This window comes from Mirounga leonina, unplaced genomic scaffold, assembly GCF_011800145.1.
Source record: "Mirounga leonina isolate KUSES-001 unplaced genomic scaffold, KU_Mleo_1.0 Mir_168, whole genome shotgun sequence".
Classification (NCBI taxonomy): domain Eukaryota; kingdom Metazoa; phylum Chordata; class Mammalia; order Carnivora; family Phocidae; genus Mirounga; species Mirounga leonina.
Genome location: NW_023270426.1, coordinates 64386543 through 64403070, shown reverse-complemented (window position 1 = coordinate 64403070; position 16528 = coordinate 64386543). Strand labels below are relative to the sequence as shown.

Below are 16528 nucleotides of genomic sequence, written 5' to 3'. Positions count from 1 at the left end.
GAGCGAGAGAGAGCAGAGTTGAGAGGGAGAGAGAAGAGCAGACTCCCCACTGAGTAGAGAGCATGATGTGGGGCTCCATCCCAGGTCCCTGAGATCATGACCTGAGTTGAAGGCAGACACAACCAACTGAGCCACTCAGATGCCCCCAAATTTTCTTTTTTTAAAGTAAATTTCCAATGGCATGTTTCTGTTTGGGCAAATACTCAAAAATAACATCAATCAATCTGTTCAAACCTATATGCTTACAGCAAGTATGTAAAAAAAAAAAAAAGGTTAACTTTAAAATCACAAAATAAAAACTTTTTTTTTTTTTTAAAGATTCAGGAACCTAAAAAAAATTCAGGCAAAGATACTGATCAAATCAAGATTACATAGGACAGATGTCTTCCTTTGTGCACAATTTGTCAACATTTGACAAAGCTAAATCATGCTGCTTGGCTTTCTATACTATTGAAGTTTCATAGAATCCGCTGACTCCAGTACTGGTATTTTCACCAGGAGTCAGAGTTATAACAAATCATTAACATTCTGGACAGTTCTTGTTTTTAAGAAATATGAATATCTGTTAGAGACTAATACTCTTTGGCAGGTAAATCATATTATACCTTACACTTTTTACATTTTTTTTTATGTTGGCTCAATTGAGAAATATTGAAGAGAAATCACAATTCAAATACAGAGCAATTAAATCACCTAAAATCATTTTACACATAAGTGATTTTTTCAAGCTAAAGATTAGAAGGACAGAATCAGAAACAGAGAGCAACTCACCTTATTCTCAGTTTTAATGGCCCTGCTTTCAAGATCACAAACACAAACCAAAAACATTTCTGTTAATAAATTATCATTAAAATTAATTTGCTACGACAACTTAAAGGGAGGCATTATCACTTTAAGTACCAATGTACACCCAGTGAAATTTATTCAATGAGTATGTGGCTACTACCAACAGCAATGATCTCTTACTAAATTCTTTTTACACGTTATCACTTTAGCTTCACACTGTTCATTATTTCCACTGATGGTACCCTATTTCAAACTTCCAAATGATATAGAGTCACCTCTGATCATTGGCCTCCCTGCTTATCCTCTCCCCAATTATCTTGTGTTTCCTGTACATTTCAGATCAAAGTGTCTTCAGGCTCCCCCATTACTGCCTGCAACACCTACTCTCTGTCATAACATATCCAACGAAAAAAGTGTGCAAGGTCAATACATCTTCATGGGTGTACACTGAATAAATGCAATGCCTAAGAAACAACTATTAATTTTCCACCCCCTTTTTCTCCCACTCCAAAATACATTTAAAGGCAAGTAACTGAGAATGATGTTACTATTGGGAAAATCTTGGAAATATATATAGGGATACATACATAGCTCAGGTATAAAATACTTTTGTCAGTAACAGTGGCCCACCATAGCCACGATTCTCAATGGGAAAGAGGTGTACAACCCTTATGATGGGTGTGGTTTGGGTAAACTCCCTAGTTCTTTCGCTTCTCCTCCGCTTTCCTCAAAACCTCCCTCAGAAAACTTGTCCAGCCCTGTGACTCCTACGATTATTTCAATGGGATTGATTCTGAAGCCTAAGGCCCACATTTCCAAATGCCTGAACATTTTCACTCATATATTGTACCACCACCTCTAACCTAAACCAGCTCCTCCTTTTGGTTTCCTTATGTCTTTTTATATCAGTACTATCTTGGAGCAAACAAACTTGAAGCTAGTACTTATTTTTGGTTCTTCATGCTCACTCACCTCTCATACCCAAATGAAGCTGTCAGATCAGTCAATTCTGCCTTCAGAAGGTCTTTCATATCCTTCTCCTCTTCTCTGTTCCCATTATCAATATGCTGGCACAGGCCTCATTACCTTTCACCTCCTAATTCAGCTTCCTCTTTCCGGTATTCCCCCATTCTAATCCATTACCCATACTGCTATCATCTAGACAACCCTAACATGAGGATTAGTGTATGTCACTTCCTGGTCAGAAGCCTCCAATGGTTCCCCATCGCTCACAGATAAAAGGCCATATTCCTTAATCCAACATTGAAAGATCTCTTCACAATCTGTCTTCAACCTATCTTTCTAACTCTGTTACAACCACCTTCACGTGTCCCATATGCCAGTTAAACCAGATTATAGTCTTTTGCCAAAACACCTTGTGATAGCAAACCAGTGCTCTTAGGATCCCTAAATTTAGAATGTTTCAATACTCTCATTATCACAGCTACAAACCTTTGATGTCCCAGAGCTAACTCTCCCATGAAGTTTTTCCCAGCACCCTGAGCTGAATATGTTCTAGCAATCCAGAACTTCCTACACCACTGAATTAGTGCCTGTATGGTACTTCTCATCTAATATCCCTTATCCTCATATCTTGCATTCTATATTAGACTATCCTATTTTGTTTCTAATGTTATAAATGTTTTAACCTGTAAGGGTCATGTTGACTCTTAAATTTCCAAAATCCAACACAACAGTGAAAGCTCCCAAAATAGTAGGCCATAAAGGATCAAAAGATCAAAGATGATAAATATGATACTTGATTGAAAACAAAATGGAATCAAGGCAGCTGCAATTCTAATTCTGTAAGTAGACACACAAAAGTCTTCTGTGTTCACATGTGTGATACATTTATTCTGCACTTTTTGCCATAATATGTTCTAGAAACTGGGTCATAAAGTATCATTTTCCCATGGGAACAGTGATGTTATTGGGGATTGTGCTTTTCAACAAAGACTCATTATCAAATAAATCATAGATAGGAACAATATGCAATAAAAGCAAAGATAACAACTGTAAATCCTTATAATTTAAAATTATAATATGAGCATTTTCAAATGGGCATCCACACACTATGCATGTTTGTTATGCCAAGGGTTCCAATATATCACAAATTATCTATGCTTACATAAAATAGCTTTCATAAATCTCAGTAAAGTCAATATGCTAGCTATAATAAACCAAAGATGAATTGATCACTTTATTTGCCATCTTACTATTTAATAGGATGTATGATGTTTGTTTTTTTGGGGGGGTAGGGGATTCAAATGACTTAGTCTTACTTTCAAGATCAACAACAAAACCAACCCCCAAGCAGCTCAAAATGGTAGAACCAATCATTTTCTCTTTATTTTTTTTTAATTTTTTAAGATTTTATTTATTTATTTTAGAGAGAGAGAGAGTGCACAAGTGAGGGTAGGGCAGAGGGGGAGGGAGAGAGAGAATCTCAAGCAGACTCCAAAATGAGCATGGAGCTGGTGTGGCGCTCAATCTCATGACCCTGAGGCTCAAAAGACAGAGCCACCCAGATGTCCTCCATTTTCTCTTCATTAATTTTATTGTATAATTCCTCAAACGTTAGAGCTATGTTCAAAGATAGAAGTGCTAGATTTGGAAAAGGAAATCTTAGGTTCTGACCAAGCTCTGTCACTTACCAACTGGGTGATACACAGTCTCTGTGAGTCTCAGTTACCTCAAAGGTAAAATGAATATAAAACAATGGCTACCTCAGAGAGTAGGAAGAAAAATCAAAGAGACAATGTAGCTTTGTTGCTTTTAAGCTGCAAAGCTTCATCAAGAATAAGTTATTATTGGGGTGCCTGGCTGGCTCAGTCAGTGGAGGGTGCAGCTCTTAATCTCGGGGTTGTGAACTTAAGCTGCACGCTGGGTGTAGAGATTACTTAAAAATAAAATCTTTAAAAAAAGAATAAGCTATTATTATCAATATCATTCTTAATGTTGATGGAATTTGGCTCACTATTAGCATGTTTAAAAGTGGAAAGCTGAAGAGGTGTTTTGTCTCCTCTGGTCTTCCCTCCTCCTCAGTTTATTCAGATATACATGTGTTCTTTTTTAGTACAAAACAACACAGAGGTCACCATTAGTACCCTTCCCCCTCTCAGATCTTATTTGACGCCTTTCAGGGCACCTTGCATTACACTGAAAAGCTATAAAAATAATTATTACGTGCAAGAAAGGGACACTTTGGTCACTATAGTATGCAATTCTATGGACAGGACATGTTTCTCAATCAGTTTGGAAGGAGAGAACTTTCTTGGTGTACAGAATTCAAACCTGAGTGGCGCCTGAGCTAACTGGCTCAGTTGGTTAAGCGACTGCCTTCGGCTCAGGTCATGATCCTGGAGTCCCTGGATCGAGTCCCGCATCGGGCTCCCTGCTCGGCAGGGAGTCTGCTTCTCCCTCTGACCCTCCCCCCTCTCATGTGCTCTCTCTCATTCTCTCTGTCTCAAATAAATAAATAAAATCTTTAAAAAAAAAAAAAAAGAATTCAAACTTGAGTCTTTCCCTTCTAAAGAATATACAACTTTCTCGAGATTGCTCTTCAAGTAGGGAAAGGCAAGCAACAAAGAGGGAAAGAAGGCCAAAGAGGTATTAGTGAATACTGAATATTGCCATCTTCGGAAGCCAGAGTTGTGTTTTTGATACATCTGAAAGAATGAGTGAAAACTCTGCCCACCTAGCCTTTTCTACTCAGCTCCACACCAAGAGTAAAGAAGGTATGTGAACTGGAGGGGAGGATAAAAGTGTGGGTGGGGGATACTTTCCTTACTCCCACATCACAATTTTTTTAAAAGAACCAGACTGTCCTCAGAGGAAGAAAAGACTTCAGAGACTAAGAGGGTGTAGAGGTAGAAGTCTAGAGCCGGCATGGTTTCCCCCAGGATTAGGAAGGGCAGAGGCTGCCAATTCCAGGAAGAGTGCAAATTAAGCCCACTGTCCTTACAGCTCCCCTAGAAAGTACACACCTGGAGAGGGAGGCTATACTTGGTACCCAAAGCTGCCAGTCTCAGCAGAGTTCCCAGACGTGCTATACCTTCCAGGAAATCATGTGGACTATCACCATATATGTTTTGTGCCAAGCAGTACTTAGGGAGTTTCAACCTCCCTTCTCATAATCCCCATCGGTGCCACTGTCAACCACACTGCCAAACAAACACACAATCTAAATAAAACCAGTATGTTTTTTACATAAGCCCAGTTTCAAATCAGGTCATCTGGTTCCTTCCATCTAGATTACACCCAATCACAAACTGTTTCTAAAGGGAAATTCTTGAGCTTCCAATGGATTATCCAGCAGTGATGGACATAGAACAGACCGTCTTCACCATATATTCTGGGACCTTTGTAATACCTGTGGATTTATTGTTCTACCACCCAGTGATATGGGGAGCTCAGAGCCAGATTTAGCAATAATGATGATTATCATGATAAGTCACACAATGAGATATTTCTTACACTTAAATGGAGTGGAGTAAAAAATAATCACATGTGATACAATAATTGTTTAGCTTAAAATCTGTGTTTAGGCAACAACTATTTATGTCCTTCTTGTAGGTATTTCACTTTTATTCTCTATAAATACTTAGTGAATTTCTTTTAAAACCATTAAGCTCCCACTTCACTTGTGTCTAAGGAGAGGAGAAGATTTTTTTTGTACAGAACTAGAAGTATAATGGTACAAGGTCAAACCCAGTGGGGACAGGAGGCATCAGGGAGAGAATTCCAAGAAGAAAGAATTTCCATATGGAAAAAAAATTTCCAGAGAGCTCCTCTGCTGTAACTTTGTAAGGTTCTGTGTTCTCTTTTCCTAACAGAAGCCAATGCATTAAGACATTAGTACAAATTTTTTATAGGTAGCTTTAATAAAAACTCACAAAACTACTAAGACAGGTATAAGACAGAATGGCTTCGTGCACTGGAAGTCACTAAAGCAGAGGCTAAAAACTAGAAATCTGTGGGTTAACTCAGGCCCAAAGAATTTTTTTAATGTCCACAAAATGTTTATGGCAAATTTCAGGTAGGTGCCAAAAAATGAAAATCAGAAAGCTCACATAAAAATCTGTGCTTTCCAGCTTTCTTTAAAAATTAGAAGACTGGACAACATTGGGCCCCTGCATGTTCACCTTGCAACAGTCAGATGGACCAGAAACTGCTAAACACTTTAAAGACACCTCCAGCTTACCGCAGTCTAGCACCTTCAGTCCCTGTAGCCCACTCCATTTATTTTGGGTACCTAATAGCCCCTAAAGGCATCTGAACTAGAGAGCTCAGCTTCAAAGGAGAAGTGAAAAGTAGTCATTAAATACATGGCAACCAGGAACGAGGGGTGGCTCCGCCTTTGAAAACCAGCAAAGACTTTGATGTTCACAGTCCTTTGCCCATTTTGTACAGTAGATATCACAAATGGAGCAGGCCCTATATCAGTTTACTTCTATTTTGCCTTTTCCTTGCACTGAATTATCATGTAAGACATATTTCTTCTCAGTTATTAATTCCAAAGAGCTATTTAATGTATATAGTGACTAGAAGAGCTGATTGAGACCTACCGCTCCTGGTTGTAATAGGTTAGGCAGGTTGCTTTTGAATGAACAATGTCTCAGTTTATTCACTCATAAAATGAAGAGGTTCAGCTAGAATGATCATTAAGATCATTTTCAGTTGGCCTCTCCCCATCTATACCATCTCTACTTATCTAGAATCTACTCAGCCCTCCAGAGATGTCCAAGTTCCACCACCTCTTCAAAATCTCTCCAGACCTCCTTTCTTTAAATTTTTGAGCTAATCACCACCACCACCCAAACTAGCGTTTTCTAATTCTCTAATTGCTTTGCTTGGAGTGCATCGGTTCATTTGCCATATTTAAACAGAAAATTCCTTTAAATAAGAAACTATACAGTTTAATTTTTAAATCCTCCACAGCATTTTACACTCGATTGGCATTCAATAATTATTTGTTATTTACTCTGAACGATACAGAAAATATCTATAAACTTCCCAAAGAGCAACTTTCATCAGATCCCTCCAAACAAATTACCCCTATCAGCATCACAACTTGCCCATCTAATTCAGGTAGGCATAATGTGTACTATGCAATGAAGAGACACAGTACTAAATTACTATATTACTTTGTACATGATTATTGCTTCCTTTCTTAGTTGAAAAGCTCAAAACGGGAAAAATATAAACAAACAATAAGTCACTATAAGATATTGCCCAGTGAAAGATGATGTTACCCATTAAAATAGGACATGAGAAAAATTTTCCTACCACAATTGAGAAAAGAAAATCAATTACTACTAAGTTGCTGCAGGTCAGACATATGAAAAGTACAGTGAAAACCACCCTTGATCCTCTCTCACCCCTTGAACCTCTCTCACCCCGTGTCATCAGAAGTTCTGAGTAACAGGAGAGCAACATGACATGTGGGTGGGAATTTACCCACTTTCACAAGAAAAGTAGTGAGATACAGGTTCTACTTGTTTGGGTCAGACTCCCCCTCCCCGCAAACAATTAAGGTTTTAGATATGTGGTCAGTCCTTCTCTATTAAAGCAACATGAGAAAAGAATAATTCACGTACAAAATTATTTTTTGTGATTACCTTAATTTCTCTATTCAAAGAATTCAAGATAATTTACACTTTAGTAAACTGAATTAACAAGTGTTGATCATGTCTTAACAACTAGCAAATTCTAGTGGATTAAAATTAAGTCAATTTTAAAAATGCTCTCCTGTGATGTAACCAACAGTTAATACAGATGTTTTCACTTAACCCATACTCTATGGAAAGAGAAGTAGCTCTATAATTCATATTAGATACTTCCAGCGCTTGCGGGTCTGAATCAAGAGGCAGTGTACCCTGTAGGCTGGGGAAGGGATTAATTCGGGTGATGGGGTGGGATGAATCATGAAAAACTCCCACTTGGATCTTTCGGGAAAATCACAGCCCTATCCAATTTGAAAGGTTGGGAAATACTGTTTAAATGCCTTTCAATTTCTCCAGGGAATCCCTCCTATAAAACGCAACAAGGTTTTCAATCTGAGGGAAATAACAAGCGTCTCAATTTTTTTAAGTAGATTTTTTACACTGCCTTTTAACGGTTTCAATCCTTTCAATGGTTTGTTTTTATCTGGTGTTTTGGATCACCCTGTTAATTCATCCTCTCTGACAGGAAGCCTGTCAGTCTACCCAAACACAGCCTGAAGAGGGCTCTGGATTAGGCTCCCTACTTTAGCCACGCCTACACCCGGAGCCTTGCGAGGAATGGAAAGTATGCACGGCCTCCGCACACCCTCACACCCTCATCTCCTCTACTTAGCCTCCAATAGCTTAAGCCCTAGCTAGGTTTTCCCACATCCTTGTCAAATAAAATGAGCAGAGCTCAAACAGAACCGAAGAATGACAGGTGTGGATGTTTAATTTAGGTCAATTCCACTTCTACTCTTAAATGGTCCTTTGAAAGGAGATACTCCAAATTCCGTAAAAGGCACAACCCTTTCCCAGTGGTGAGCTCCAGAGAGACGGGATGCGTTCCCCTAGGATCAGAACCGGGCATAAAGAGGGAAAGACCTAGAAGCTCAATTTTCTAAAGTACTGTGCCCACCAAGCAAAAGCACGTAAGCTTTAGGTATGGTGTTGTACCTAAGGTTCTCCACATATTCCAGCACAACTCCTAAAGCCTAGGGTCGACTCACTAATTTCAAGGTTAGGGCGAAATGACGAAGAAGGGCGTTTTCCCCAATTTCACCTGTTCACCAGCGCTAAACTGAGTTTTGAGAGGATGCTCTCCAGTGACTCCACCTACTTCGCCCTCCCTCACACGCACACCCAAGTCCCACAAGCTTCCGCAACCGTCGGGGGACGAAATCCTTACTTGGTCACACTTCGGGGGTGGGGGGTCCTCCTCTTCAAGGACCACCGGGGCAGGAAGAGATTCCCCTACTCTCCCGTCTCTGCACTGCTATCCCCCAAGGGGCGGGGCTCCGACTCTAGGTAACCCGGCCAGGCAACCTGGACACCCAATTAGCAAGGGATCCCCCAAGCCAGCCTGACCAATCGCGGCCGCCGAGCCAAGACGACCAAACGTGACGTAAGATGTGATTAAATTGTCGCGTCACCTCTACGTCAGCCTCTCACCTCGGACGTCCCGTCCCGGGAGCAAAACTCCAGCGACTTTGGGCCCCGCCCCCGTGAGAGTGTAGGGCGGCCAATGAAGGCCGTCCCGAGGGGAACGAGGCCAATGAGACGAGTCCGGGGCGGGGCGCGGGGCCAGAGGGTGGGGCGGGTGGCGGCGGTGGCAGCCCGAGGTCTGGCTGCGCGCAGTATATGACAGTACGTCAGCAGCGGGATGGCCGTAGCTGTGGCGGCGGCTGCAGAAGCCCAAGCAGCCGCGGCCGCAGTGGAGGCTAGAGCCCGAGCGGCGTCGGCGTCGGCACCCCGGGGAGTTTAAGATGGCGGCAGGGGGGGCGGCGGGCCTGCGGGAGGAGCAGCGCTACGGGCTGTCGTGCGGGCGGCTGGGACAAGACAACATCACCGTACTGCATGTGAAGCTCACCGAGACGGCGATCCGGGCGCTCGAGACCTACCAGAGCCACAAGGTGAGCGGGCCAGCCGGCCAACCGGAAGGGCTGCGAGAGGGAGAGGGCGCTCGTCGCCTCCTGGTGGCTCCACCCGGGGCTCCGGACAACCGGCGCGGGGCCGCGGAGCAGCGGCTCGCCTCAGCTGCCGTCAGCGCCCGCGGCAGCTAGGCTGGGCAGGGCCGGGCAGGGTCGCTGACGCTGCCGTCCCGGGTCGGCCGGGCGCCGGGGCGTTGGGAGGCGGGCAGGCGGGCGGCCCCTGGTGGCAGGGCCGAGGCAGCCGCAGCCTTGGGTGGGCTGCGCCGCCGCTGTGGGACTTTCCGACGGCGCCCGCGGGTTTCCTGGCGTTTTCTGTCCCAGGGAGGGAAGGGAGCACTAGAGAGAAAATTGAGATGACTACGCTGTCCGTGACGGCGGAGGGGGAGCGGGTGCAGCGTACCAGTAACGAACTCGGAGTACCGAGGGCATGAGCCGTCCGCGTTTGGGAGGTAACACATAGGCACCGCGGATCCGCGGAGACTCGGACACAGCAGCTCCGCGTGTAGAGGTGGGACACACCTTGTACTCGCAGGGACTTGGGGACACAGGTACACCGCTTGGGGGGCACACCATGTACTCGCAAAGGCTGGGACACGACGCTCCGCGTACGTAAAGTAGGGGGACACCTTGCATTCCCAGAAATTCGGGGACACTGGCGCTTCGCCTTCCCGGAGAGGGACCAACACCGTGCACCGTGCACACACCCAGCGCTCACCCGGGAGCAGGAGAAAGGTTCGCAAAGGCTCCCTTGTATCCAAAAGACGCGCTGTGTCTCGGGCTAACTCCCGGCGATAGGGACGTGGATCCAGGGTGAGGATGGGGGAAGATACACGCGTCCAGGGCAGAGACCCCCGTCCCGCACCCAGCACCCCGTTCCGAAGAGACACCCGTGTATACACACACACAACTCAAGTACAGCTAAGAGTCCTATAGACGCACACATGCCGCAGTTGGAGTACAAACCCAGAAACCCATTTTCTCGTTGGGGGAATAAAATAAAAATAAAAAAGCGGAGGGTGGGGAGACAGAGAAAACACGCCATAACCCAGGGTGCATGGGAAAGCTGTTTACCAACATGCAGTGTATGGATGTATAAAGAGAGGGATATACCATATGAGAGACAAGTAACATTTACTCTGAGAGGAGGGACAGTAGGAAAGAAAGAAAACCCACAGGGCGTACTGACAAACAGCCCAGTCCAGTCCATACCAATGAAACATGCTTCAATTAACTGAAACAGGCACAGAGGGCCAGAGGGACACCCAGACGCAGACTCACATAGTTATTCAGATAAAAGTGGAGAACAGAATTAACATCTGTTGAGCTCCCACTAGTGCCAGGTACTTTAAATGCATAGAAGGAAGTCGGATTTGGAAGCAGAGCTGTGAGAGAGGTGTGAAACCTGGTTCAGTGGGAGCTTATGAAGCTGCGTGAGGGGAGACTCATCTTCAGAGAAGCCCCCTACATAAAGGTGCACACAGAGGGAGGCACACAGTTGTGCACTGCTTGGGAAGTACATGAATTCAGTATAGGTGTAAATAGCAGGAGAGACTCACAGAGGTCAGCTTGCTCGGAAGGGCACTCACAGAATCGAGTGGCTGTGTAGATGTACACTTCAGGGCACATGTGTTATCCATCAGAGAAGTGTATGGTGGAAAACACACAGATTTAGGAGGGGAGGGAGGAGTGTATGTACATGGGAGGGTCGGGGGGGGTGCCTTCCTACACAACTGTGAAATCCTAGGGAAAAAAAGAGTCTCATTTGTGGCTGGAAAGTCAGTGTGCACCCAGTAATAAGAATGCAAGAAGATAAAATACAAAACTGCGTATGTCAGTAGCTGCTCCTAGACAGGTACACCTGCGGGGAAGAGACCAGCACCAGCATGGAGTAGGAGACCCATATGGGGGAAGTCAGATAGGCAAGCAGGACAGAGGCAGACGGTGGAGAGTAACTTCAGTCCTGCAAGATGGAGAGATAAGCTTGCCAGTTCCAAAGGGAGGGCATGGGAAGGAATGACACTGGCAAGAAGGTAGGTCAGGGGTGTGAAGAGAAAAACACACAGGCTGAAGAGGAAGAAGCCAGCAGGAGAAGGCCAGCTTTCCGTCAGAGAAAGACTGACACATAGAGGATAGGTAGATTCATCTCTGGGGACATTAAGTCACCAACCACCTGGTGGGGAACAAGAGGCAAACTGTACAGTTGATTACAGCAAAATTGAAAGACACTATATACACTTGGCAGGGAAGAGGTGGGTGAGGGAAGGGATGATGCCCAGGGAGAGTGAGGTGCCAGAGGCTCTGGTGCTCAGTGGGCTTCTGGGCTAGGGCCCACAAAGGGAATCTTTGTTTTTCTACCTTCACTTCTGCCTCCTACATCTTAGTGTGACATACTTGGGATTAAGGTTGGAGTACTTTGACTCCAAAAGTCCTCACATTTATAAACCAGTATCTTCCAAGAAACAGGAGATCAAAAATTCTCTCCCAACCCCCTGGTTGTTTATTGATTTTTTTTTTTTTTTTTTTTACTTTTTATAGTCAAAGGTACTGAAGTCACTGGATTTTTTTGCTAACTACTTCTGTTGCCAATTAATGTCATTACTATATTTTTCCATCTCTGTGCATGCAAATTAATGAGCCTGGTCATTCTGTACAGAAGCAGAGAAGAGAAAGGGAGAAGACTTTTCCAAGTCCTTCCATCTTTCTGAGGGTGGACCCAGGTAGATTGAGTTAGTCCTGGTACTCCTTTTCTCCTGAAAAGCTGGTGGTAGAAGCAGTGGCATGCAAAGAGAGGAAGAAGAAATAAGCTGACTTGGCCTTTGCAATTGGACACTGCCTTGTTTCTGACTTAACCAGCTTCTGACCCCAGGCCTCACTGTCATTTCAGCTACACAATACTTTTTAAGGGGCTTGGAAAAGCAGGAATTGGGGTGAGAATGTTAATCCAGGTGGTTGAGAAGTGGAAAGAGGCTGTGGAAAAAGAAATGAGGGACCTTTCGGGTGACTATACTGTTGGTACTTACTGTACTTAGTCTGGTGTGTTCAGCTAAGTCTCCTACAAATGTGTTCTCAGTGACCTTCCTCCTGGCTCAGGCCAGACCAGGGCTCCCCCATCAGGGAGTTGCTAGCAGTAGACATCTGGGGGAGCTTTTATCTTCCAGTTGGAAGGTAACTTATTTGGTCTCTTACACCTTACGCCCTTATCAGAAGGAGGGCTCATGACTTGAAATTGTAGCAGCTGTTTGGAAATATGTTGACATATGTTGGCTAAATGGGAAGAACTTTCTGGTGGTCAAGCCTATTCCCTCTTGGGGAAGAATGGCATTAATTTTCATATAAGACTGCCCCCACCATTCCTGTGCTCAGATAGGAAGGTTGATGCTTGACAGATGGCCTCCAAGTGGCTTTGGCCTGTGCAAGGTTATGACTATTATTCCTCCTCTTCTAATGACTTTCTAAGAGCCAGAAATTTCAACAGTTTCCTAAATTAAGCATCAGAAAGCTGTTTTTATCCAGATTACTTTGCCCACTAGATTTACTCTTCTAAATTAATCCACTTGATTTAAGATTTCAGGGAGGTACATTCAGGGATTTTAGTAAACTAAAATGATTTAAGCAGAAAAAGAAGTTCTTTAGATAGAATTGAACAAGTATACGGAATTGTTACAGTTCATGGAAATAGAATCTTCAATTGGAAACAATTCCTCACTGTTTCAGAAGACAATCAAATCTAATTGACCATCATTATTCAAGTTTTCTATTTTTAGAGAAACGAAAAATGCTAACTTGAGAACCTTCCAAAATAGGGACTGGGTTGGGGGAGAGAGGAGACTTATGGGTCCAGGAATGGGAGTTATAGTTGGAGTAAATACCTCCTAAAAGTTGTTTTCCATTCAGTGTGAATACAGAAACAGTTTCAAATTGATTTTTATTAAAAAGTGTTAAATGGAAAGTAAATTTAGGCATACTAATGCAGATATCTAGGATATATTGCAAAGCTACTTTTTTGTTAACTATAGATGATTTTAAATGAGAGGAAAGTTACTAAATAAAGTTACAAATTACAACTTTATATTCATTCTAAATTGATGTTTGTGATTGTGTGGTCTATATAAGCGCTACATACTTTAAGTGAACATATATTACTGTAATTACATATTTCTCCCAAATTTTTCCTAAAGCTGTATTTAAAATTAAAACCCCAAATTCTACAATATATTTTAGCTAATTCAGTAATGTGTAGCTGGCTTATTCTGACATTTTTAGTAAGAAAATCTTATCAAAATATTTTAGCAGATTCTGTCAATGCTGAGCCTGTCAACTTATTTTTTAAAAATGTTTAGTCAAAGTTTCAAAGATGGTGGCTCAAATAATACCATCATGTTTACCTATTACATAAAAAGCCATTGCATTAATATGTTTGGGTGCAGGGTCTTTTCATTCTCTGTGCCTAAAGATCAGAAAGCAGATGTGTTTAAGGATTCTGTTAACACATTCTCTTGTCAACTCTTATTATTGGCTTTAAATGAATTTTCCTTCTTGGTTAAGTGTCTTCTAGGAAAATGATAGTGTTTTGAAAATTTGTACAAATAAACTTACATTTAATTTTGCATGAGGAACTGAGTTTCTCTCAGTATACCAGATATAATTATTTCCAATCAAAACATATATCTTCACAAAGTTACCGTCCTTCACAATAGCTCCTTTTGTGTGTTACTTGGTCTTTTAAAATCACTGATTCCACAGGTCATGAGGTAGGTAATTTCCGCTCAGCCAGTCTCTCTATCAGGTGAACTTTTTAGCATTTGATGCATTGTGGTTTAAGGCACGAAAAGACTCCTACCTTACTTTTTCCTTATCTCCATTTTTCTGCCTGTCCTCAAACAATTTCAAGTGTGTGTGTGTGTGTGTGTGTGTGTTCAGTAATCTGCCTTATAAATACAGAAGACCCGGTTCTTAAGGCATCACTCAAGCATCCAGACCTGCCAGCACAGAATTGCCACTGCCGTAGAACATGTTTATTAACTAAAACAAAGAGGTTTGCACTGTCAGATTCTTTTTATTAAGTTCAATTAATGAATCATTGAACACTACATCAAAAACTAATGATGTACCGTATGTTGGCTAACTGAACTACATTGTCAGATTCATTTTCTTGAACATTTTAAATGTTGCCAGGTTTAATTTTAAAAACATTAATCTTACTGACTTTTAACTTAGACCCATCTTCAGGCTGAACTTGATTTTAAATGCTTTTTTATCAAGTAAAGTCAAATTTGTACCTCATGTTGCAAGTGTTTGAAACTTTTATTAAAATGATCAGGCACTCAGTGCAAAGAAGGGTGCCCTTCCTGGTGAAAAGCAGTAGCCAGATTGCCTAAAAAGATAGACAGGGAACTTTGGCACCCGAATTGGAAGGAGAAAGAAAGAACATATGTGAAGGATTGGAACATGTTCAAGAAAAGAGTTTAAAAGGAAAGGGGCGTAGAATTCTTGGAATGATTTACAGGAAAGCTTATGGAAGACAATCACCAGATCCAGTCTTTCTATTTGCTCTATTTGCACTTGTTAAAAAAAAAAAAAAAAAAAAAAAAAAACATGAAGGCAGTGCTCATAGTGCTTACTAAGTAATTTGTGATAAAGCCAGCAGAGGGAGGAAAATTAGAATTTCAGCCAACCAATCCTGGGTCATTTAACAATTTGCAGTGACCACAAGAGAGGCTCAGGAGCCTTGTACCAGAGTCCAGCCCATGTATTTGCCCAATGGGCCAAATGTATTTGGAGTATTTGAGAAGATGTTCCTAAAATGTGATGATACAGGCATTTCTATTTAAGATCAGCTATGTTTTATAATAAAACAGTGTATATAACCCCACATCTGACTGTCTTGCATACCTCACTCCTCACTTCCATACTACATTTTCCATGACTTAATGCAAAAATGTAGAGAAGCAGTTCTGAAGTAGAATACAGTAAATTAATGGCCATATTTCCACAGTCAAATTGAAGCTTAAAAAAAAAAAAAAAGGCATAACTCAGGTCAAATGTATCCAGGAGAATTGCTCTTTCTTTTCTTTGGCTCCCTCCCTCACTCCCAGTTTATCTACCTATCTATAATTTCTGTCATGGCATTATGGCCCTTGAAAGCCATGTTAAGTGTTTAGGAAAAACTGGTTTAAGAGCCTCCACTAATACTTTGCCACTGAAGGCCAAACCTAGTATTTCCATGGCTGGCAGTTTAATATAGAATATAAGAAGAGAGAATTTTATTAGTTAGCCTATATGCTCCTTAAAGATTCATGAGTCAAATTAGCACCTGGAATTGAACTCTACAGTCAGAGCATTTGGCTACTAGTTTTATAGTAACTAGATTGTTAGACAAATGATGTAACTTTCTTTTCTTATTGGGGATCCTATATATTATTGGTTTAAAAAAAAATCCTCAGGTCTTAAAGGATTTTTGCAAGATTTTAGCAGGCAAGGACTAGATGGGGGACCACATCTCCAGCAGAGGGAAGGACAGCAGTAGAAAAGTTAGGGCAGGGTCTGAGAATCCCAGGGAATACCATGTTCTACTTAACCTGAAGTTAATATAGGAGAAAAATATAGTTGGATTTAAGAGAGGAAAGGGAGATTAGAGCAGGTTAAATTTTATTCTGTCAACACTGGGAAGACACTGAGTAGAAATATAAAGTGATTTGAGCTGTGTTTTAGGATTATCCTGGCCTCCGTGTTACATGATGAATGTAAGTTGAATCTGGAAGGAAGCAGACAAGTTAGGAGGAAGTATGTGGTCCAGGCTAGAGATGCTTGGAGTCTAAATTAGGATGCTTGTGGGAGACATTAAAGATGAATACAATCTATAGACTTTAACAGGTTTTGAAAGAAAGAGGATTGAATTGAGATTTCTAGCCATCAGCACTAGAGGTATTCTTAGTTTAAAAAAAGGGGGGGGAGGGGAATCAGAGGCAGTTGGGAGGGTGGGGTGGGCACAGGGGAGATAAAGATGATAGGTATCATTTTAGTGAACATTCAGTCTTTTGTTTGGTGACCAAGAGACTTAGATTTGATTAAGTGTTTTTATATTTAAGAAGTATATTTGGAGATTTG

At 42.0% G+C, this 16528-nt stretch overlaps 1 protein-coding gene across 1 annotated transcript in view; it reads left to right on the top strand.

The window, feature by feature from the left end:
* The first annotated feature begins 9124 nt into the window (after positions 1–9124).
* ELL2 (elongation factor for RNA polymerase II 2) overlaps positions 9125–16528 on the top strand; it is a 68335-nt gene continuing 60931 nt past the window's right edge. The window contains exon 1 of the mRNA XM_035014898.1: positions 9125–9403. Within this exon, the coding sequence (XP_034870789.1) occupies positions 9257–9403 (147 nt within the window). The 5' untranslated portion in view covers positions 9125–9256. The remainder of the gene's footprint in view (positions 9404–16528) is intronic.